This window comes from Epinephelus moara, chromosome 4, assembly GCF_006386435.1.
Source record: "Epinephelus moara isolate mb chromosome 4, YSFRI_EMoa_1.0, whole genome shotgun sequence".
Lineage (NCBI taxonomy): Eukaryota > Metazoa > Chordata > Actinopteri > Perciformes > Serranidae > Epinephelus > Epinephelus moara.
In genome coordinates this window covers 36,058,087-36,083,411 of record NC_065509.1, presented here as the reverse complement: position 1 = coordinate 36,083,411, position 25,325 = coordinate 36,058,087, and the positions used below count along the sequence as shown (strand labels likewise).

The 25,325-nt window shown below is 41.5% G+C and overlaps 1 protein-coding gene across 9 annotated transcripts in view; it reads right to left on the bottom strand.

Annotated features, from left to right (window-relative positions):
• The window catches only part of rapgef2b (Rap guanine nucleotide exchange factor 2b), a 152,806-nt gene that overhangs the window by 57,794 nt on the left and 69,687 nt on the right, over window positions 1-25,325 (bottom strand). For 6 of the 9 annotated variants that reach the window (XM_050042457.1, XM_050042459.1, XM_050042464.1 and 3 more), the window contains exons 5-7: window positions 16,588-16,663; window positions 12,055-12,222; window positions 40-57 (exon numbers count right to left, since the gene is read on the bottom strand). In XM_050042457.1, coding sequence (XP_049898414.1) covers window positions 40-57; window positions 12,055-12,222; window positions 16,588-16,663 — 262 coding nt within the window. The remainder of the gene's footprint in view (window positions 1-39; window positions 58-12,054; window positions 12,223-16,587; window positions 16,664-25,325) is intronic. The other 3 variants (XM_050042461.1, XM_050042463.1, XM_050042465.1) reach the window with 1 other exon arrangement.

Below are 25,325 nucleotides of genomic sequence, written 5' to 3'. Positions count from 1 at the left end.
AGTAAACACAACAAGCAACATTGTTAATAGATACGGTACCTGAGGTTTATTGCATTCCTGGGAGCCAGGTTAAAGGAGAGAGCCATGGAAAGAAGCAGAGGAGATGAAAGTTATCAAACATGCCACTTGCCAGTCGAGGATGTGAGAAACTGCAAGTGAAGACTTCACTGACATGTTAAAATGCAGCTTTCAGCAGCGAACTGGGAAAAAAATGTCCATGTTAGACAGACTGAGTGTAGCTGTGTGTGACTGCGTCCTAAAATCTTGTTTAGAAACCTAAAACTTCTTTACGCCAACTGAGGAAAAACCTAATTAATGCCCCCCTATGGCTGACAGTTCAACCAACTTGTTGTAACAAGTTTATTTTACATCAACCTACTGGCAAAATCTCTTTCATTGTTCAGGGACTCGGCAGATTAATGAATTTTCAAGGTGAAAATTCAACTTTCTCAGTGCTCTTATAGCCAAGGACAGGTAGGGAACACACGGACACACGCATTATTATTCCGGCTTGCACACACATCCTTCCATTCAGCATGCCTGCAGATTACTGAACAGATCACTTCAACTTCTGAACCTCCTCATTACCACTGCAGGACATCTTTGACCTCTAAACAGACAATAAGACTCCAATTATAAGGTGCGATGTGTAGCGGTCTTAAAAATCATTTTATCTTTTACAAATTAGCTTCAAAACCTTTGGCACAATTACCTCAAACACTTGAGACCAGGGTGGAGTGAGCTCTGAGCCTTCATCTCATTTCTTTACCTGGCATGATACTAACTTTTTAAATTTCTGCATGAAAAGTTGTTCAGCGAGGTTAACGATCCTACAAGAGATTATATTTCTAAAATCACTCAGCCATAGTTTAAGCTCAAATCTTATCTGCTTATGCTAATGCTAGTTTCACAATGATATAAAATATCGACGAATAAACTGCTTGATATTTTGATAAAGACACTTCATTGATTTCTTGCTGACAGTTAGATGAGAAGATCGATACCAACTGAGGCTGAAGCCAGCAGCTGGTTAGCTTAGTGTAGCTGAAAGACTTGAAAGAGGAGGACCTACAAAAAATAAAGATATAGCATGGTAATTGGAGAACTTTAAAGATGCTGCTGGACCAATTTTGTTACCTTTGGACAAAGCCAGGCTAGCTGTTTCCCCTGTTTCAAGTCCTTTGGCTAAACCAGGCTAAGCGGCTGATGGCTCTATCTTTACATTAAATAGCCAGACATAAGTAAGGTGACCAGGTGACCCGCTTGTGAACTGCACTGCATTTTTATGCCATGTCCCGCATGACACATTTCAACATGATGTCTCACATTTTGATTGGTTTTTAAACCACTACAAATCAGGACAGACACTGTTCTAAAATCTGTCTTTTATCCTATGGCTGCATGGAAAGCAGAGGAGCTGTCATCATGGGGCTGCATTTGACGTCAATCAAATTGCTCACACGCGGGTCAAGTGCAGGTGAACCTGTCACTGTTGTATAGGCGACGCCCAACTGGGAATATTTCGAGTCACCACAAAGTCAGTGCCAATGCAGATTAAGGCGGAATATGAAGACTTGGAAACTACTCATAACTGTGTGAAGTCAGTGGAGAGTGATTCTTAGAGAGTTTTCTTGTTGTGAAATTTGTTAATAGAATTATTAGTAATTAGTTATTCTTCAATTTCACACAGGGGACTAAATGTGAAGCTACACAGTACATGTCAAGCAGAAGAAAAATATTTATTTGTAAAGTTAGATGGACATTTTATGATAAATATTAGTCTAGCTCTCAGCATTGGTAACATATCCCATATTGTCCCACTCAGTTCAATTCAATAGGCTTTTTCTGCATAACATTTGAGGTGTGTTGCCAAAGCACAATTACGATTAAAGAACAGTGAATGAAATCAACAACTGATCATATGAAAACAGTATTAATCAGTACAGTAAAATGGGTAATTAAATTAGTAAACAAAACAGAATATATATGCAGAACAAAATTGTTGGGATCTGGTCACTTTAGACATGACAGAGGTATAAATCTTCTCATTTAACTCTCGGCAAGAACAGAAATAAGCACATCCCAAACTGTCAAACTATTCTTTTAAAGTACAGTATTTTTTAAAGCAAATTTAATACAAATACAACTAACGAATAACGAAACAGGTTAGTTAAGATACAGTAGGTGTTAGGGTTGGGTTACCTTACTCGATAGCTTAAAGGGTACTGACCGCATTACATTGGTACTAAAGAGTACCGATTCATCTTAAATCAATTAATGCCAAATTTCAGTGCCTAAGAGCGCACCTGGGTGGGAACGCCAGGTTCAGACAGGATGTGACAGCACCATGAAGTGCCCAGAAGCCGGGAAGCCAGCCATGGAGATCCATCGCCTTCCCAGCGAGCTGAAACTATCGCTGTGCACTGATGATTTCAGTCTGTCTGATCAATTATCTTTTCTGTTTTACTTTAGAAATAGCCTAGTTTCAGTGTGGTCTGTGATTGTGTTTTTTAAATTATGTACTTGTTCCACATATTTGTCATTTTGTGTCTGAACAGAGAGCAAAAGACACAAGCAGACGCACACACACATACAAGAGCCAACAGACAAAAACTTAGTTATTAGAAAAAAGCAGAGAAGCAGCAGTATCAGTTCAAATGTGAACAGTACCTGACCCCAGTGGGTGTGAAGTAAAGGTGAAGTGCTATAAAGCAGAGCACAACCCTGTGCCTGCCTATCTTTGCATTCAATTATCACAGTACAGTAATCTCAGAGTCATCTCACACAGATGTATGCACTTAACATTTTATATTTAAGAGCTCTCAAACATAAATACTTCTAGTAATTGACGAGAGTGTCATTCTTATCAGCAGTAACTCCCCTCCCATGTACAGTCTTAAAGCAATTAAAAAGCAGTCAGAAGATGAGTGAGCAATGTCACTGCCAAGGACACTCCGACAGTGCACGGATGCTGATGGACACATTGGCTGTTGCAGGGATTAAACCTGTGACCTTCTGATTACAGGGCGGCCTCGCTAACCGCCAGGCCGCCCGGGTGGAGGAAAAGAGTAAAAGGAGTATTGATTGTCTGCCTCCTGCTGCTTGTATAATTATAGAACAGCTGTTTGGAGCCTTGGATGCCCCACTGGCCACCGAGTAAACCCGGAGGAGGAATATAACTCATCTGCTCAAAGAGTTTGGGGTGTAGGAGACTAAGGAGGAGTTAAAATAGAAACAGAGGAGAGGAGTAAAGGAGGACAAAGGGTGCAGAGGAGATACTGGATATTATCATAATTTGGTATGGATAAAATCAGGAGTGAAGCCGTTTAGTAAACATGAGGCCACATCAACATTTCATTTTAAACTGAGTGACAGCACAAAGACATTAAGTGAGTGGCTGAGTGAGAGATCAGGGGAAAATCAGTGTGTGTGTTTGTTTGTGTGTGTGTGTGTGTGTGTGTGTGTGTGTGTGTACGCCAGGTCGACATCACAAATGGCTGTTGATATTAGAGGAAGAGATAGTGTGTTTGAGATAAAGTGCAAAATGGAGAGCAACTGAGAAATGGAGATTATAAGCCTTTTGTGAGAGGGAACATAGAAAGATCAAGTGTGTGTGTATATGTGTGTGTGTGTGTGTGTGTGTGTGTTTGCCCATGACAGAAAGAGAGACAGACAGACAGAGAGTGATGCTAGAAATAACTGGTGTCCATTCTGAACAAGGCACCCAAGTGTTAACCCACCGCTCTGTGCACACAGGAGACGTGTTGAATCATAAACACTGTCCTCTTTCACTGCCCTGATTTATCCAGGACACATCCACTGAAACAGACATTTATTTATATATCTATCTATCTGAATCCTTTTAAAATCCTGGATCTTTGCTTCTAATGGTGGCAAACTACAAATTCAAGCTCTGACTGACAGCTGTGCCCCTTTCCAGGCATTTAAGAAGAGAGCGTCAGCAACATCCCTCAAGTAAAAATGTGATGTAATATTTCCCATAACAAGCTAATTTGAGTAAAACTTCCTCCAGACACATGGAGATAAAACTTGATAGAAGAAGATAAAGTAAAAATAAAACAGGACTATGTTACATCAGGCCTTAAATCAAAAGCTTTTAATGTGCAGTAGTCGGCGGCCTTTGACTCTAATCATAAATCTGACCGGCACATTAGAAGTGGAGCCAAAACTGTCATCTTTTATCTTACAATTATTGCAAAGGTCAGTCTGATCTTCTCTTTGGAGGAAGCTGAAACACTAATGCATGCTCAAACACAACCAGCATTATTGTGATGTACACTAGTATCTGAGCCACAAAAACGACAGAAGCTCAGGTGCAACTTGTAAAACGTTCTGCTATTACTCTTTTCTCCAGTGATTCACACAGGTTGGGCTGTTGTCGTGCTCACTGACGGCTGTTTTCCTGGTTGCAAAAACAAATGAGTCAATCGAAGCGTTGTAGGCAGGGTTGAGGACGGGGATTTCATCTTGCTGAGCCATAGTTACAAAAATAACGACAGAAAAATAGCCATGAAATCGGATCAGAAAAGTGGTGGCAGGTTGCTGGGGGCGCTTTAATTATCGACGCACTATGCATAGCTTTTGCTTCTGTGACAATAATAACTTGACATTAACGTTAGCTAGGTAGCTAACATAACACTATGCTAGCAGAGGGTTGGCAAAGTTACCAAAAAAGCTTGCAGTGATAAAAGCACAACACTCAGCAGCTGATTTGCTCCCACAAATGAGCTTTTCTTTCTTTGTAGTCATAGTTTCTGACAAACACGTAGCTAAGGATAAACAGTAAGGAGCGGGAGAAACAACATTAGCGGCTTTCTGAATATTTTAGAGATCTCAACTACGGTAAAAGCGGCTGCACAAAAACGCCCGAACGCTCTGAAAAAGGACACTGGATGCTCAGTATTTCTCTAGCTGGCTGCATACACTCTCTCTCCTCATTGGCAACAACTAATACAAGATGCCAGCTCTCAGAAATAAAAAACACACAGGCCCTTATAGAAATGATAACCCTAAAATCCACTTATTGCTTTAGTTAACGATCTCTAGCCCTCAACCACTTCTGTGTCACCTGTAAATGACGTGAACAGGATGGATATGTCAGTAACTAGTGGCTGTTTAGGGCAAAAATAACATAATTTCTTAACCAAATAATGGCTAACATGACCACAATGTCACACTGAATAATCATTATGGTGAGAAAAGTGAAAACAAAATGGCAATTAACATCGTTTAATGTCTTTGTGCTGTGTCTCAGACACTGGACTGACGCTGCGCTTTATCTCTGTGGCCACATATGCTCTCTCTCCTCGCTGGGAACAATAAAAAAAGATGCTAGCACTCAGAAATAAAAGGCACCATGGACACAGGTCCTTATGGAAATGGTGACCCTACAATCCACATATTTCTTCAGTTTAGTGTTCCTAACAAGCTCTAGCCAATCACCACTTCTGTGTCACCTGTAAATGATGTGGACAGGATGGATATGTCAGTCACTGTTGACTGTTTAGGGCAAAATAACATTATTTCTTAACACTGAATAATGATTATAGTGAAAAAAGTGAAAACAAAATGGCAATTCCCATCATTCGTATTAGGCTTCTTCATACTTTCATCTCATTTTAGGTTGTTCTGGCAGCCTTACAGGGCAATGACCTGAGGGTATATCCAAAACTCCACATCTAGAAACATTATAAAAAAAAACAAATACAATTTCACTGGCCTACTTAATCCCTGATGTCATATAGTGTGGGTCTGTGTTTTTTATAACTGTGAAACACATTAGAATACATTTTATGAAAAGGTGCAACATAAATCAAGACTGACTGCCTGTAAACACAATCACCTAATGCTATAATCTATGCATCTAACAAATACTATCCCGTGTTAATTCTCTCTCCACTGATAGTAATTGTAAAGCAGATCCAGATGAAGCCATTCATTTGCATGAATATTGTACTTAAGGCCAAACTCTGTATTTACAAGCCCAAGAAACAACTTGCATTATGTTTGAACCCTGAGAGCCAAATAATCCTCACTTCATATAGATAATAGAGTAGGGGCTGGGGGTAACTACCAGTGTGTGTGTGTGTGTGTGTGTGTGTGTGTGTGTGTGTGTCAGCACTCCCAGTGGGAGTTCCACGGCTGGGTTACAATTACATTTATATTTTAGGCATTAAGCTGGCACTCTCCAGAGGAACGTACAATGACTGAGCATGTTCAATTCTCAGGGACTCGCAGCTGTTCACAGACACTCTGCCCACTGCCGGGATCGAACCTCTGACCTCGGTGTTACAGAACAATCTCTCACTAACAATGAAGGCCGCTCATAGCATTAGCTATTTCGGGATTTAATGCAGCGCTGAGGATGGTGGCTGACATTGGTACGTAACAGCTCATCATGCTCACATAAGCAGAGCTTAGCCGCTGAAGGGTTTCACACTTACAATAAAATCTCATCTGAAACAAGCTAATCTTTTAAATAAGCAGCCATTTAACATGGTTTTCCTCGATGCCTTTTATCTTCACATGCAGTGTTGTGTAAGCGGTGGAAAGTAATTACTGTGTCAGTTAAAGTAGTGTACTTAAGTATAATTTTGAGGTACTTGTACCTTATAAAACATGTTGCATTGTTACAGAATAAACAGTGTGGTTAAAATTAACTGCTGTTTACACACCATAGTGATGATAAATATTAAAATACATAATTACACAAATCTGACAGGGGCCACTTTGACACATTTTACAGATAATACTGTACTTAACTTTAAGGAGCAGTGTATAGGATTTAGTGGCATCTAGTGGTGAGGACTGCAGATTGCACCCTGCTGAAACATCTTCCATGTGTCAAGCGTGAACTCCCAGCTAGATTTCCTTTAGTGTGATTGTTCAAGATCTTTTTACTGGGAGCCAAATTATCCATAGAGGTCTCTTCCTCTCCAAAACAAATGGACCAGGGGATTTAAACCGGTAAAAACCCGGAATAAAGCGGTTTCACGTTTTCCGACGCTTCTCGTCACAAAGGGGCAGCTAACTGTGGCGGCCAATACAAAAACACAAATGGCCCTATCGAGAGCTATGGGAAGGAATCACCAGAGGATCCACGACACGATATTATCATGATACTTAAGTCACGATACAATATTATGGCGATTTTAAATATGTTGCGATATGCTGAGTATTGCGATAAAACATATTCCGATTTATTACCTTTTTTCAAATGTAAATTATGTCCCCAAGGGAAAACTTTGTCAACATCCGCTTTATCTAATAAGATAAAGTTTTCAGTCTGTTCATCTCACTTCAGCCTTTTTTTTTCCAGCAAAGTGTTGGTTATATTATTCCAGAAGGCTATCTAAAGTTTAATTTGTATTTGTCATATTAATAATATATAAAACAAAAAAATCAATATTTGGCACTGTGTGACGATATGATATTGGCAAACAAAAATATTGCGATACTATGCTGTATCAATTTTTTCCCTCACCCCTTCCGAGAGCAAGAGTTACATTTGTCCACTTTGGGCTACTGTAGAAACATGGTGGTGCAACATGGCGGACTCCGTGAAGGAGGACCCACTCCCTATGTAGATAAACAGCTCATTCTAAGGTTGCAAAAACATGACAGGTCTTGTTTTCAGGTGAAAATACACACACAAAAAAACATTTTCCCTTTCTGCCAATATACCGCCTCAATCCTACACGCTGGACCTTTAAGTAAAATTTTAAGTCTCACAATTTTACTTGTAACAGCGTATGTTTAGATTGTGATATTAAAAGTTTGAAATAAAATACCTTCCATCACTGTTTATTCTTTTAATCCTAGTGAAGGTATCACAGTCTGCCAGCTTCGTCATGTCTGTACCAGCTTGAATAAAACAAGTGTTGAAACAATTGGCTGAATTATTAAACAGAAATCAAACAACTGTGATAATCAATTAAGTCCCTTATCATGCAACCAATGCCAAACAATCAGTAGTTACAGCCTCTCAACTGTGAGGATGTGCCACTTTTCTCAGTTTTAAAGAATTATAAATTAATTATCGTTGAGTTTTGGACTGAATAAGAAATGTGAGACCATCTTGGAAGTTGTGATCATTTTTCACTGTCTTATGTTACAGACTAAACAATCAATAAAAATCACCAACAGAGCAATCAGCTATGAAAATAATCATAATAAAACAGACTTGTCTACAGTATTTCTCACATTTGAGGAGCTTTGAAACCTTCAGATCAGTGCCTCCTCTGATGTTTTCCTACCTAGCCTCACATTTGCCTTCATAGGAGTGACTAAGCTGAATAAAAACCTTGCCTGCCGGAGAGATTTCCTTTCTTCAATCCCGAGTTTCTCCTCGGTGCATTTCTCACCTCCTAAATACGCCTCGGGGTAGGAGGGAGGAAAATCTGAGCGGTGCCTGGCATTCTAAATGCTGGAGATTAGCTTGCTATGTCAGCTTAGCATCCGCCCAGATTCAGCTTCTGTGTCGCTCTGCTCTCCTCCACCCCTCTGTCAGCAGCAGCAGCAGCAGCAGCAGCAGCAGCAGCAGCGGCGGTGGCGTACTGCACTCTTGTTAAGTTAGCTCCCTTCCCTACTGTACTTCTAAGTGCACTCGAGCAGAGCCCATTTGGGACTGCTGGTTGCCATGGTACCAGCTCCATCCTTCCCACAGGAACAGTACAAGAGCGAGGAGAGTTGAGTGTGCGACGGGAGATGTCGGGCCATGCGAAAGTTCAGTGCAGTCTTTTGAAACAAAAACACAGCGAGTCTAAATTTAGGAAACAGGGTGGGGCCGGAGGGAGGCAGGAGGGAGATGACGTTTGCCGCATTTCTTCCCCTGTTTTAAGCGTGATCGTTTCACAGTGTTCCAAGAAGAACCGGGTACACTGACAGAACCCCCGCGGGAATGCCAGGAATGAAGGCAATGCAGTGAAATTGTGCAGAACAGGAAATGCTGTGTGTAACAACTGCATGCTGGGTATTTGCATCATTAGTGTGAAAATGCTTTGCTTCCTATTCCCATGGAAAGAAAGCACAGAGGGGAGACGGCCTGGTGCAACGCAACGGGCAGCTAACTCTTCCTCTGCTGGAGTCGAATCCCCTCACATGGTTAAAGTCAATACTCCTCCACAAATATAGCACACTGTGACTGGATGAGGCTTTACACTGTCAGAGCACCTTACTATCCTCCAGAATACAAAGTGTGCTGATGTGTCCAGCCTCTAACACACTGAAACAAAACTGAAACTGGGAGAAATACTGTCTGAGAGGGGTTTCAAACATGAAGCATTTGGTACTGGTGTATGATTTGAACAACAGGCGTACTGTTGGGTATGTAAATGAGAGTTTATCAGAGTAGAACAGCTGTAAGACTCATAAAAGTAGGCACCATCTGACTCCAAACACTGTTCTCCTTCTCCCAACTCTCCTCTTCCCCCTCTATTTCCTTTCTCTACACATCTCATGCAAAACTACTGAACACAATATACTGTATATGTGATCAATTTGTTTACCAGATTTGCAAGTTAACCTCTCAAACAACTAAACTAAACTGGCCTTCCAAGAATGACACAAACGCCAGGCAGGAATTTCAAGGGGGCCACAAAGGCCGTGGCCGCTGTGCCCCCTCAGTTTGGCCTTATGTCCCTCAGACTGTTACATAAGCCGTGACCACAGTGGCCTTGACGCCCTGCCCACACCGCCCCAGCTGATTTCACCATTTATCCTCTGTCTCTTTCCTGTCAATGTGGTTTTCAAACACCAGTGTGCACCATACGAATTAAAAATAAAATCTCCCTGAACTCTAAAGTTAAATTCATGCATTTGTTAAATTAATTATTTCCCTGGACTTCAAAATCATTGTTTTAATTGATGGCCTTGCTGCTGCATTGTGCATTTGGCCAAGTGGCCTTGCCCTTAACATGATGAAACTCCAGGCCTGAACTAATGATAGACAGCCCAACTTGTTAGATGTATTCTGGGTGCTCTGCATAGAAACCATCCCGTGTTTTTGGTACTGAGGTGCATCAGGAGACTAGTGCGGTGCAGTTCTTTAAAACAGTGACTGCCAACCATTGTTTTGCTTGTGACTCCATCAGATGAAGCCATGCTATTAAGGGTTGTGAGAAGTACAACTGAAGTGATTTTCCTTGCACATAGGAGAAGTTTTCCTTGTAAGCTTTCTCCAAGATTGCCCTTTCTCACAGAAATCTATTCATTTAACCCAAACCATGACTTCTTTCCTAACATTTAACCAGGAGAACCCTTTCTGGTAGAAAGCCTATGAAGGTAAAAATTCTCCCAACTGTATTTTACCTTCATAGGCAGTTAAATTTGAATATATTAAAGGCCCAATGTTCAGGATTTAGAGGGATATATTGGCAGAAATTGAATATAATATAATAAGTATGTTTTCTTTAGTGTCTCGTCACCCAAAAATAAGAATCCTTCGGTTTTTGTTACCTTACAATGAGCTGCTTATACCTATGTAGGGAGCGGTTCCTCGTCCACAGAGTCCGCCATGTTGCACCTCCATGTTTCTACAGTAGCCCAGAATGGACAAACCAAACACTGGCTGTAGATAGGGTTATTTGCGTTTTTGCATCGGCCACCATAATAAGCAGCACCTCCATGACGAGCAGCGTGGAGAAAACAGTGAGGTTTTTTTTTTACGTGAAACTGCTTTATTCTGTGTTTTTAGCAGTTTAATAACCAACAAACGGTTCCGTTTTGGAGGGGAAGAGACCTCGGTAGATAATTCGGCATCTGATAAAAACCTGTAGATCTGAATCTTAAGTTATCAGAGAAAAAGGTGAGCACACATTAGCAGGTGCTGGGTTAACGGCCCATGTGTTACAAGCCGAACTGTGTCGGAGAAACACTGATTTGTTATGTGGCACTGCTTTATTCAGTGTATTTATCTGCATATATCACCTGGTCTGTTTGTTTCAGGGAGGAAGAGACCTCTGCAGATAATTCGGCTCCAGGTAAAAACAATGAACACTGAAGGACTTCTAACCGTGAGAAGATTCATCCGGTTGTGATCCTCAGCACCAGATGCCACTAAATCCCTGTAAATCCTACACATACTACTCCTTTAAGACGCCAGTGGATGTAAAGCTGTGCACTGTTTTACAATACAGAGGCAAATATTAGAGAAAAGTCCAACAACTGGCAGAATTTTAATGTAGCAGAAGTAATTCTCAAGTTGGAGCCAAACACTTTTAAAACACAACTTTCAAACTAAACTACTTCCTCTTGGTTTTGTTCTACAATCATCAAACAGCAACATGCATTTAAGAAAAGTTTCATTCTCCATGGCACACTTTGACTGTATATCCAAGGGACTATATGACTCTATGAATGTTGAGTTTGCTTTGGAATAAGCTGATATTTTAATCATCCTCATAACTACAGAGACAACTTAAGACCAGAGCTAAAGCAATGTATTGGTGAGGAGTGTGTTATGGTGCAAATGCTGGATATAAAAAGTGCCACAAACATGAAAAAACTCACATCAGAATACTTTTCTGACAACCATAAGAAGCACAAACAGACAGATTTTCAAAGACACACATAAAGCACAGAGAAACTACAGTATTAGGGGTGTTCAACAAACTACAAAACATTTATAAAATCAAGGGTAGATCGTCACACTAAAGCCAGCAGAAGCTACAGACATTACACACAAGTGTTGCAACTTTAATCTAGCAAGGACAGGTAAAACAACAATTAAACACTACAGGGAGGACAGCTCGGTGCAAAGATCAAGAAAACAGGCTTGAAGCGTACCCTGAGGGACAAGGGTGCCCTTCCCCGGGACACAAGACATCAAAACACAACAACCTATAACCAAGGGTCACCTGAGGCCAGCACACAGGAAGACAGCACAAAGTTGGGAACACACATATCCAACTATGATCTGAAGCATGACTGCACAACAGGCTCTGAAGTAGGAGCACGACACACAAACAGGAGCAACACTGAGCGCACAGAGATTCACTGCAGCGGGGGTAAACACAAACTCAGGGTGCAACTCACCGTGTGGTATCCCCGGGCTATGGGTGGCTTTCCGGTGGGGTACGGATCCACGGTGTCGATGATTGTCTGCCTCTCCCCTTTCTGGTTGATCTTCCGAAAGCGCCGACGGGACTGTCTGTGCGAGGCTTGTCGCTGAAAGTACTCCTCATTTTCATCCATATAGTCCACCTGGAAACGAGAATGAGGGAGGGAGACGGAGTGAGGGGGGAGTGACTGTCTTCATCTTCATTCACGCCCTCCCCAAAACACACACACACGCTCAAACCCAAAAACCCCACCCTCCCGTACTCCATCTCTGATTCCTCCCACCTCCTCCCCCTGCCTGCCTGCCTGCCTGCCTCCCGCCCCTCTTATTGCGTAAAAATAGAAGTGTGTGTGGGCTGCACGATGCACACCTACGTCAAAGGGTGCTCACAACACAAAAAGAGAGACAGGGGGAGAAAGAGAGCGACGGAGGGAGATGGAGAGGAGCTTGATTGACAAGGCAGTGATGAACACAGATGGAGTCTGGCGGAGTTAAAGACAAGCAGACTCTCTGCGTCTCTGTTAAACACATCAACCACAATGAAATTACATGTTAAAACAAGATAAAATCCATGTTTCCATTTTTAATGAGCTGGGAGGAGGGAAAAAAAAATGTCCAAGTGGAAACTGGCACAGGATGACACTTTGACATCGCAGGCAGTGAAGTCATAATCTACAGTTTTCTGAAGTATTTTTGGTTAAACGGGACCACTCTGCTGCCTGGCGGCTTTGGGTCAATCTGGAATGACATATTTAAGTTTCTTCTTTTTTTTCTGGACCCGTTCCTCCTCTCACTCTCACTCGCTACTTTCACTGCGGCTTCACATTTCACAGCGCTCAGCCTTTGGGATTACACCACTAAAATCTCTCTCTCTCTGCCGTACCAACTGCTGCCATGACAACGGCAGGGGAGCTGTGTGTGAGTGAGAGCATAAGTGTGATTGTGTGTCTAATTGCAAATCTCGGAGCAATGTGTGCATGTTGTGTGTGTGTGTCTGTGTACAGTACGGACACGTGAGCAGCTTATTTTTTCTTTCCTTTTGACGCGTCAGTCTCTGCCCATGTTTGGAACTGTGTGCATCCTTCGGTGTGTAACTCAAACTTGAAGCAGAGGGGGGTTATCCATATGTATCTATATTTCAGCAGCACCAAAAACCCTCCTCAGTAATTACAGGGCGGGTTGGCACCTATTATAGCAAAAGGGGGTAAGGCCAGAAAGTGTCTGCAGCGAGCAGAGCAGAGCAGAGCAGAGCAGAGGGTGTTATTACTGAGGGCTTTGTGAGTGGCTGATACAGGCTCAGTTAACAGAAGCCCCCCCATCTACGACGCGCACTCATGGAGACACAGCAATTACAGCATGTGATGTGCTGTGGCTGCAGCGGTGCCAACCATCCGTTATTATATGCTGTCAAGACGTGGGGTATGTTTCATGTCTTCTTTCATAAAAAAAAGATGGTAACAGGGAGGATTTGTATGTGTTAGAGATGGTGGAGAGTGAGCGTGTGGATGCATGCATGTACTCTATATGTGAGAAACCATATCAGAAGTAACATCTTCACAGTGGGGATACGGTAATCAGCGATCAAAATGGTGTCACGAATTGGCTTCATTCGCCACAGTGTGCGCAGATTTGCTGGCTTAAGTAGTGAAAGTATTAAAACAGCTTTGTTCACTGTCCCTCAGCACTCTGTTGCCTGCAACTGGTCAACAAAATGTTCATTATGGTAATTATGTTTTTCCTCCGAGTTCCTCTTTCAAGATGAATCTGTCGGATGATGGATTCGTATAAATTATAAATGACAGAATGTACAATTACATGCATCAATATAAAGTATAAAACACCATGTTCTTCCTCTTATCTTATATTGTATATCTATGAGGTTCACCTCAATATTTCAGATGATGCAAAGTGCGGATATTAATGCAAATCACTAATCTTAAAGTTAGATAAGACAGGACTTATCCCTGTAGTAATGCTTAGGCAAACAATTGATTAGTCTATCGACAGGAAAAATAATATGCAGCTATTTTAATAATCAATTCATCATTAAAGTCATAAAACATACTCTACCTCTAGCTTGTCAATTTTAAGGATTTGCTGCTTTTCTCTGTTTTTATGATGTTAAATTTTGTTCTGATGTTCAACATTAACACGCTTTCGGCAATTAATATGGACATTCTCACTGTTTTCTGGCATTTCACTGCAATGTCAAGTTTTGGGAGGGAAATAATCTGCAGATTAATTAATAATCTAACAGTTCTTTAGTTGCAGATCTGTATATTTTGTGATTTGATGGACGTCCCTATTGGTAGACATGATCAGCTCAAAAGGGAGAAATACTGGTAATATTCCCTATGAAAATCTGCAACTAAAAGAAGCCTTTCTGATGAACAGGGAAACATCTTAAAACAAACTCCAGTCCAGTTTTGATTAAACTCTCCAGATTTCCTATCCTGTCATATTTGAGCTTGCAATTTCCCTCTCATGCCTACCATACACAAGAAGACTTTGAAAGGATTAAAGTCCGACACTTTCTCACACCTGAAGACATGTGAGTTAGAGATGTACCGATACCACTTTTTCCTTCCCGATACCGATTCCGATCCAATACCAGCGCGTAATATATGAATTGTTGTATGTCTCAACTCCTAAAACTCTATGTAAAATATTAAGAAATAAATACATAATAGTAGAATTCATGCCATAAAACTTTATTATTATTATTATTATCCAGTGTTGACACAGATCAAGACACAGGTTAAAGTGCAGCCACACAATTTGGTAAAAAAGACATTTTAAAGGCTACAGTAGAATGCTTTTTAAACTCCGCTCCGTTTCCATTTCGTTTGCCTGTAGCGTGCATATGCGAAATGACGTGAGGCATTACGTGGTATCGGATTGGTCATAGGCTGTACTCGCCGATACCCGATACCGCATTTTAGGCAGTATCGGAGGCATTTCTGATACTGAATCGGTATCGGTACAACTCTAATGTGAGTATGTAGTCACAGACTGTAAGATTTTGCAAACACTGGGGATGTTGCAGGATCACCATTTTCACTACAGCTAGATTCATTTTGAGATTATTTCCTATCCTGCTCCTGGGGGAAAATATTGCGCTAAACTCCCTTAAAGAAATACGACATATTAACAAATCTGCAAAACACAATACTCTAGAAACATAAGATAAAAGGTATCATATGTCGACAGTATTCTTGTCAATTCGGCTTCAATAAGATCTATAAAGACAAACTACATTTGCCTACAGACTTTACATTTTAGATTTGTCGCTTCAAGTTGCCACCAGCTTCTGTTGGTTAACTGTGTTACTGTCTCCCCTGCATGTTAACTGTCTATCTGGTTTGCTGCTTCTTGTTTGGTGCAGGAGAGAGCGCACCTTTTGGTTGCTGACGATGTTCACGTCTTTAAACTTCAGTATTTGATTGGTGATAATATTAGACATGTTTGATATTATCAGACCATCACGATTAGAGACAGACTGACTTAAGACAGTGTTATGACCACCTTACAACAAACAATTGAGATCATGTGAGAGCGCTACAACTCTAGCAAAACTCTCATGGTTTTATTCTGACATTGGAAATTTGTCTGCAACAGTGAAATCACTTGTTTATTTTAAGTCCAGCATTATCTGATCTACAGTCGTGCGTCATCAAATGAACAGACTCACACTAACAGTGAGTATACTGTACATACAGTTTCTCGCAGCGCTGTAAACGACAACTGTTCTTGAACGTGCACAACGATGAGTTTGTCTCTGCTATTCGTCCTTTTCATCAGCAAAACTGCATCTGTTCTGATCTGCGGATCTGTGAGGGCTTCTGGTCAACAGATGATTGAGACGGGAATGATTTGCTCTCAACAACTTGGTCTGTGAGCCAACATTTGATTTGCCATAAAACTGGGTCAGCGCTTCCACCAGCCGTGGACTCGAGCAACCCCGCACATGCTGGACTCCATTAAAGATGACGGAGTTAAATACAGCTGCGCTTTAAGGCTGTGATGAAATGTCAGCAGGAGGCAGTTATAAAAGATTAGTGCAAAACATCACAGGGATGTTATTCCCCAGTTACAGCTACACTCTGCTGTAGGTCATGTAAGTTTGGTGATACACATGGGTGCAGCTCGATCTTTACATTTAAATGAGTTACAAAACCAGTCATAATCACAATTTTCCAGTTTGCTAACATCAGAGACAACTGAGGCTAAACTTCTGTCAACACTGCTGGTTTGCATTGAAACCAGGATATTATTTTAAATCATAAATGACATGTAAATGCATTTTTGTGCCACAGAGAACCAGAGTTTGACACTGCAGTAAATGAAGGGTACTATGCTTTACACATATGTAACACAGGTGTTTGGATTCAGGTTAGTGACAGAAAATTATCATTTGGGTGGGAAAAGCTTCGTCAAAAATAAAAAACGACTGTTCCATTTTGTGTGTTTGACACTTGTGTGCTAAAAGTGTGAACAATGGGACTCACCACAATCATCTCTGAGGGTTCCAGGACGATGCACTCACATCCACGTCGCAGGCTGCCTGCTGATCGCTTCCCAAAACTGGACAAAAAAAAAGAAATGAATGAAATGATTAGAAAGCCTGCGTTTCCCTAATCAAAGCCGAGCAGTCTAACATGTATTAACAATCTGTAAATGTATATTACTTCTGAGTTTTGACTCTCACACCAACAGCCAAGAAGCTCAGACATATCACTTGAATGTCTGAGTCTATATCTGCCCGACATTTTAAATATGCAGTATGGAATGTCTGTTTAAAATGTTGAACAGAGCAGCATTGACTGGACAGTTCCTCCTTTCAGCTGTGACCCCTCCCACCTGAAGGGAAACACCCGCCTCTGGAAAAGTCCACTTTCATGACGTCACAGTTTGTACAGTATGCCTGCTCCTAATGAGCTGGGGAAGCGGGGGGAGTATTAAAAGCAGCAGAGACCAAAACGACCAAAGCATGGAAATTCTGAGCATGAGAAGATCCTAGATGTGGGCCTGGTGAAGAATGCAGCCTTTGTGCGGCACCCGACTTCACTGCAGACACAACGGCTTCCTTGTTTGTTATTTTTAACATCTTTCGGCTCAGAATGTGACCCACATCTCGTTGGTTTGTGATTGCTTTGTAAGATAAACTAAAGCGACTCCGAAACAACAGACCGCTGTCGGGACTGAGTGCCCTCGCCTCGTGCTGTGCAGATTAGTTTTGCATTATTTAGATTCAGTAGCCAGCAAGTGGGACATTTATCTTTAAATTCACTTTGAGTCAAGGTGGCCTGGAAGCTGAAGACATTCATCTATTCTTAATGATTTAGAGCTGAAAGAAGTATAACATACAATAGAGCAAACAATTAACTTTTGGAGCTGAAACAATGAGAATAACTCAGTTGATCAATAGTCAGTGGTGAGAAAATAAATTTGGAACAATTTTGATAATCTATCGATGCTTGAGTAATTTTTTTTAATGCAAAATGGCAAAGATTCACAGATTCAAAGTTCTATAACAATAAACTAAATACCTTTGAGTTTTACAGTGGTGGTTGTGCAAAACAACTTGAAGATGTCGGGATGGGCTCTGAACTTGTTATATGTATTAATAATAATTTACATGACATTGTACAGGCCATACAATCAACCAATAAATTGAAAAAATAATTATCAGGTTTATTAATAAGAAAAACAGTTGCTAGTTGCAGCCTTAATGACATTATCTGTCTATTTATGTATTTAAATTTATTTATTTTTATTCATTATTGCATGTCTTCTTATCATTATCTGATAATACTACTATAAAATATCAACTATGAAAAATTAAATATAATTTTTCAAATTTAATTTCATATAATTTCTAATATAATTGGTGGTGGTTCTCAACCTTTTTTGTGTCAAGGACCTCTAAATTAATTAAGCAATATTACATGAGAGGGTGTGCTTTAACGTCATTGGCCATGAGCCAGGTGTGCTGTTCTGCTGATTTGGGCACATTCTAAATGTCTTGTTGACCAATCAGATCGCTTGGTTGTAACTACCTGTTGTATGATACACATTAGGTCACAGCACCTCGTTTGGTAAGAATCTGCACCAGGGATGTCCGTCTAAAAACATTTTGGTTGTATGATATAATCAAAACCAGAATTTTATAGTTGTCAGCCAGAGCTGCAACGAGTTGTCGATTCAACAGAAAATTAACTGGCAACTATTTTCATAACTGAGTCATCGTTTTAACAATATCTTAAGGAAAAAAGCCAGAAATCTGCAGGTGTCATGCTCCTTAATTGTGAGAATATGATGTTTTTCTTTGTCTTACATAATAAAAAACTGAATTACTTTGGATTTTTACGCCTGTTAGTCAGATAAAACACCATTTGAAGATGTCAGCTCAGGCTCTGGGAAAATTACACAGGGCTTGTTTCACTATTTTCTGACATTTTATTAACAACATGATTTATCAATTTACTAAGAAAATAAGAGGCAGTTTAATTGCTAATGAAGTTAATCGTTAGCTGCAGCCCCATCGTCAACAACTGAGGAGACAACCGCGGAGGAAGTAACACCGATGAAAACAGTCCCACAGCATTGTCATTCTTATGACTCTTACTCACAGGTGGCTTTATCTATAGTGAATTAAATAGTGAAAATAAACTATTCCCAGTTTTTCTGGGAACCCCCCAGAACTCTATGGAACCACTGGCGGGCCACGAACCCTGGCTGGGAACTACTGTAATGATTTACAGTCTATTTAATTTTGTTTTTTGAAGCTTTGTCAAATTGATTCAACAGTTCAAAGAAAATTATTCGGCAACTATTGCGATTATAAAGAACTGATTATCATTTGTTAAACAAAAATGACAAACATTAGCTAGTTCTAGCTCCTGAAACATGCAGATTTGCTTGTTATTTTTTAATATATAACAATGAATGAAGTATCTTTGGGTTTGGGACTGCTGGTTGAACAAAATAAGTAATTTATAGATGTCATTTTGGGCTCTGGGAAGTTGTGATGGGCATTTCATGCTAGTGTTTTTACATCAAAGACCAGACGATGAATCCAGAAAAAAAAGCAGATTAATCGTTAATGAAATCTTTAATTGCGGCCCTATGTTTTAATCCTCATTCTTGCTTTAACTCACAGTTAAGTTTTAATTCATAAACTGGGTCTTTTGAAGCCAAGCTTCACTGAGTGACTGACACAGTGAGTAACTGCAGGCATAAAAACTTCTCAGTGCTCACAGTGAAGTGAGCAGTGAGTTGTGGTGTGTGGCTACCTGCGTGGAGGCTGAGGAGGTGGCAGCTTTCATCAATCACACTGACAGGTGCAGACCTCGAAGCACAGCATGGTCTAAATGCTGTGGAGCCCCGGGCTTGTGGCTACATGTTGTGGGTACAGCTTGGTCAGGCTGGAAAATAAATACCAGCCAGCTGCAGAGAGCTGGCCATACTCTACCTGCCACTTTGGCAAAGAGCAAATAATGATTTTTGTGGTGCCTTTTATTTTCTAAAAGTCGATTAAGCTTGCTTTGCTTTTCTCTTTCTGCCTCACAGACAAGCCTTTGTTGGGTTTTGTGTTTTTCCTCTTTTGTCAGCCGTTCTGTTGTCTCTCTGCCAGGGCTGCAGTTTTACTTGACTAATTTGTCAACTTTCTGATGCCTCTTGAACAACAGTTTGTCAAATAATAATTCACAGTAACTAGCGCTGAGGCGCATGAGCTGAAATCAAAGACAACTTGAGGGACTGGACCGGACCCACAGCGAGCTCAGTGCATAAAGGCAGTGAGGGGGTTAATGCTGATGGTTGCTGTTTGCTTTGCCTGAGCCTCAGTTTAACACGTTTTAACTCTGCTTGTATCCCCGACATACACAAGCCTGAATTCCACCACGGGGCCAAACAGAGCTACAGTACGGAGAGCTTACTCAGTATTTTCTCTCACAAGAAGACAAACGTTGTAATTCTTTTGCAACTTATTTCCAGCAAAGATGATTTGTCAGCTGGGCAGCAGCTTCAGAGAAACAAGCGAGCGCTTTTGATCTGGTTTTACAGACGTTTGGAGTCGGTACCCACTCTGATCCTGTTGAGCCTCTCTTGGCTGACTCCTCTTTGGGGAAAGCGAGTGCTTCCACCCATCGCGCATCACAAAACACGTTAGGCCACCAAATGCAAGCACCAAAGTGACATGTTCAATCATGTTCCTCCATTACATTCCTGACATTAGTAATCCAATCCTCCATTTTGCAGGAGGCAAATGCCACTGGCAACGTGAGATATTAAAGAAGGGATTATGGCAGTGGAGAGTGAGGGGGTGGGAGGGCTTTTCTAACACAAACGTGTCTTGTTTGGAGATTAAAGCCTCCACTGCTCTATGACTAGTCCTGAGCAAATATAAAGTGAGAGAACTGCTGTGAGTGAATGTAAATCAGACAACAAATATAATATGTCTAAAACAAACATGTGATGCTTGGTTGGACTGACGTGTGAGTATCTCTGCAGCAATCACCACCGTCACAAGTTTGACCCACACAAATATTTAGTTTTTTATTAGCGCTACTAATGATGCTGAAGTGTGTGCACAATCTATTTACCATTAATAATTCAGCTCTGAGGAATTTGGGTGCGCAGGTTGATGCAAGGTTTGTGCTTTCTTCCCTGGGAACTACAGTGTGTGCTGGCTGACACAACCAGATAAGAGACGGATAGGAAACGAGCCAGATGGTTGAACAGGTATGTAACTCATTTATAACAGAGCACAGCGCTGAGCAAAGATTATCTGTGTCACACTTTCCACACCAGAATGCTGTTACGTGTGCTGCGTCCAACTGCACAATTTTATATGCCAATGCTGAAAAATTGTTATCTTCACCTCACTTCACTTTATTGTGTCTTCAAGGGGATTCACCCTGCAGAAGCCATGAAAAATACATCAGACAACATGTGGTACATAAATACATAAAGACGCAGCACATATAGACAGACAACCCCCCAAATCCACTCATCAAAAAAGAAACAAGCCACAAGTTTTAAACAACGTGACATACCACATTCATATCATATCTAAGTTGCCTTAATGAGCAGTGTCTGACTTTCAAGTTGTAATTATAACTGGGAAACTGGGATTTTTCTGAAATCTTAATATATTTAAATTGGCACTCTATAATATGGAAGTGCCTTAGGAACAGTGTGTGGGACTGAGTGGCGTCTGGCTGCGAGGATGACAGACTGCAACCAGAGGAAACTGTACGCCAAGCGTGAACTCCTGGTTAGAATTCCTTCAGTGTTCATTGTTCAGGAGGTTTTAACCGGGAGCCGAACTATCCGCAGAGGTCTCTTTCTCTCCAAAACAAAAAGATCAAGTGAATAAAACCAGTGATAACATCGAATAAAGCAGCTTCATGTTAAAAAGCAGGGTTCTTCCAATGTTGTTTGGCTCGTTGCAGACGAGTTGCGTAACTTGAGACTTTCAGGTGGTTTTAACCAGGAGCCAAATTATCAGCAGTGGTCTCCTCCTCTCCAAAACAAACGGAAAAGGTGATCTAAACCGGTAAAAACACTGAATGAAGCTGTTTCACATTAAAAATGCTGTTCGGCTTATTACGAAGGGGCTGCTAACTACAGTGGCTGACGCAAAAATGGTCCTATCTCGAGCCAGTGTTTGGTTTGTCCGTTCTGAGCTACTGTAGAAACATGGTGGACCCTGTGGACAAGGACCTTCTCCCTACGTAGGGATAAACAGCTCATTCTAAGGTAACAAATGCACAACAACACTTATTGTCAGGTGATCATACAATTAAGAAAGTATACTTTATATACTATATTCCCTTTCTGCCAACATATCCCCCTAAATGCTACACACTGGACCTTCAAACCCAAACAAACATGGACGCCTTACGTCAGCCAAAGTTTGTTGTTCAAGGAAATAAAACCCACATGTAATGAATATAGTGCCACATTGCCGGGTGACGTCAACGCTCCAAGGTCAAAACATGGAAATGGTTCCCATCCCACAAGACAGAAACACGATTTAAACCTTCATCTCAAAGGTAAAAGAGGAAACTTTTGATGAGAATGCACCTGGCTTGGTGTAGCACCTGTTGCTTTAAGATTGCTCAATGTATGTATATCAACTCCATGAGAGCTCAGATTTAATGAAAGGCTTAAAAAACACAGACATAATTTTTCTGTCTGCATTTTAATGCTCGACTTGGTGTTGTCATTAAAATTCAGTTTGCTGCCTACTTTTAATCAGTCGAGCTTTATTTGCACGGCACCTGTCATACAGGTTTTGGCAAATCAAGTGCAAATGCAAGTGCTTGCAGGTAACTGACAAGATCCCATAAACATAAACTCTACTAGTGGACTTTAATATGCTCCCAAACATGCTGCCATCAGACTCTTTGTGTGAGCTGGTTTCAGACAGGCGGCCAGTGTCTCATTTTCAAATTAAACCCTGAAGCCCTCTCTCAGTTGACTGACTGACATCTCCCCTGCCTCAGTGGCCTCCCATTCCCCTCCCGTTATACAACAAGCCTGGGCGTCTGGAATGTCATTCCACATGCATCACCAGCCTTTCACTCTGCGAGCCCGGCAGCCCACCGCCAAAGCCTCAGATCCATTCTGCCGTCTGACTGAACCAGCGCAATCCCTAATCTGCACCCCTGGTCTGAGCTGGAGGAGGAGGTTGGAAAGCAAGGGTGGGGGGGCTCCTCACTCTGTTAATCCGTTTAACTGAGTAAGTGGTGAGAGGGCACACCGGCTTTTTTAACCCACCAGACCCTTAAGAAGGACAAAGATTAAACTCTGGTTATGCAAGACTTTAGACCCAGCTCAGAGGAGGAAGTGACTGTCAATGAAAACAGCATCCAGGCTTGAAGGGTTTACCAGCATCCCCTCTGAGCTGCAGCTGACCGTCCAACCTCCTCTCACACTGCAAACATAAACAGAATTCCTCGGAGTAACGGCGTGGCTGCGCCGCACACATACCCCGAACCTTAACCCTGCCACTTCTGAAATAGAACCTGACACTGATGCCAAGAATGTGCGAGTGACTCTTGACTTTAGCTTCCCAAAATACAACTCCACCGACATCATAATGGCAAAGAGAAAAGGGCACTGAAGAAGAGTTTCATAGAGAAGTAGCGAGCAACTAGGCGAGCCGCTCAAAACTTTTCCGAGACGTATCAATCAATCACAGCTGCATCTATAAACCATTTGTAACACATTCTCCCCCACAGCAGGAGCTCCATCTTTGTTTTGGTTTCAAGGTTGCCAAAAGCCCCCCCTCCAAACATGAAGAACACACACCCCTTTTACTGGCAGCACACACTGCACACTGACAGATCCAAAATAACATCAAAGTCATGTTTCACATTCCAGACTTGAAGGTTTTACTGCAACCAGCTCCCGGCTCCGGAGACGAGTCAGATTTTTAAATTACAACCAAAAACAGAGGAGTTTCCTGGCGGAGCTGTAGTGAGCCTCACGCAGGAGTTAAGTGCTGCTGTAGCGTGGACACTCACCCCCAACTCTCCAAACTGCTCCCAGAGTGACACCACCACCTGATAAGATAAGAGGGTCCCTCCGTCTAAAATATCCCCCCCGCTGTTAGTCCACAGTCGGTCCGACAGGCATGTTCCAAGTCCCGAGACTTTGGTGTGACTGCGGCATATCGTCCTGTGCACACCCGAGTGTTGCTGTGTGAGAATGGGAGTGTGTGGCTCTCAAAGTGTGTGTGTGGATCAGCCTCTGCCCAATGGCTCTGCCCCCTTTCTCTCTCTGCCTCCCTCTCTCTATGTGTAATGTGTTTCGTTGACTACAGCCAGCATTCCAGCGTGCGACTCACTTCCTGCTACAGAAAGAAACAAGTGAGTGAGAGGGTAGGGTGTGTGTTCATGTGTGTGTGTGCGTATTATGGAGGGGTGGTTAGGCGTGGACAGCGTCTGTCCTCCCCTTTCGGTAGAGGTTACTCATGAACATCTTTTCTCACGACTTCTGTAGAATCTAAAAAAAGTTTATCAGTTTTGAGTCACCTGAAATTTAGATTGTAACTCAAACTTCAATAGCCTAAATGTCCGGCTTACTGTTCTTACTTCCCAGCATACAGAATATTTTAGTTAAAAGGCTTCATAAGCTTCTTTTTCTCTACCTTTATGAAATGATAGAATCTTGTTATGGGTGTTTTTTCACACATGCAACTCACATCAGTCACAAATTCAAGATTCAAATTAAAAACATGACGAAGAATACGTTGTTGTTGTTTTTTTGTTTGTTTTTTGAGTGTTGCAAGTTCAATTTTTGATAACATCTAGCCCTAGTTTGTTCCTACTTTAGCCACTTCTCCATACTTCATAACTTCAACCAGAGTTCATACTTCTAGTTCAGCATTCAGTTTGAATGTGCAAACAAACAACACAGCTCAAAATTTAATGAGTAGGCAGCATGACGAATGAAGAATTAGACTTTAAACTGCTTTACTGGTGAAAAAATAAAAAATAATTGGCAACTAACAAGTCTTGTTATTACCAAACCCTTACAGAGGAGTTGTTGAATGAACGTAATTCTTTTAGTTTGTCTCACTTATTTTCCTAACCTACAAAGTCGAAGGACATGGAGACAAAACAGTTGCAGCAGAGACTGAAGCCATATTTACAGGGCTGCTACAAAGTACCTTCATTATGCCGCCTTTGCTTTTTTACATAGAACCAAAAAATGGCGGCATCATACCGCCTCAGAGTGTGCTTTTAGATTGCATGCCGGCATCCTGGAAGCAAAAGAGGTGTGACAGGCGTTGACGTGAAACACAACAGCTTTGGCCTCTATTGTGACATATAACATATGTGCCAGCAGCGCTTTCTAAACAGAAGCAACAGCAAAACATGCCAATAACAATCAATTACTTCCCCTTTTATATGGCAGTCGATCTGGTCCTCAGTGTCTTCCGAATTTGCGAACATTCTCAGTTGGTGTCCGTCTTCTTTGAGTTAGCTGCTAACTGCTGCTTTTTAAATCTCCCTGTGATAGGTTGCACACATACCACGTCATCAAAACATCACACCCGTCCTGTTATGGCTGTCGTTTCGGTGCTGTTACTACCTCGACTGCTGGTTTAAACGCAGACAACTTCCGCTCCCCATTCTGAGATCGTAGCTTTTATGAAGAATGGTGTGGTGGAATAACAGCGCGCCATTTCTACCTTGAACAGGCAGTGTAAAAGGAGCTTGAGATATCC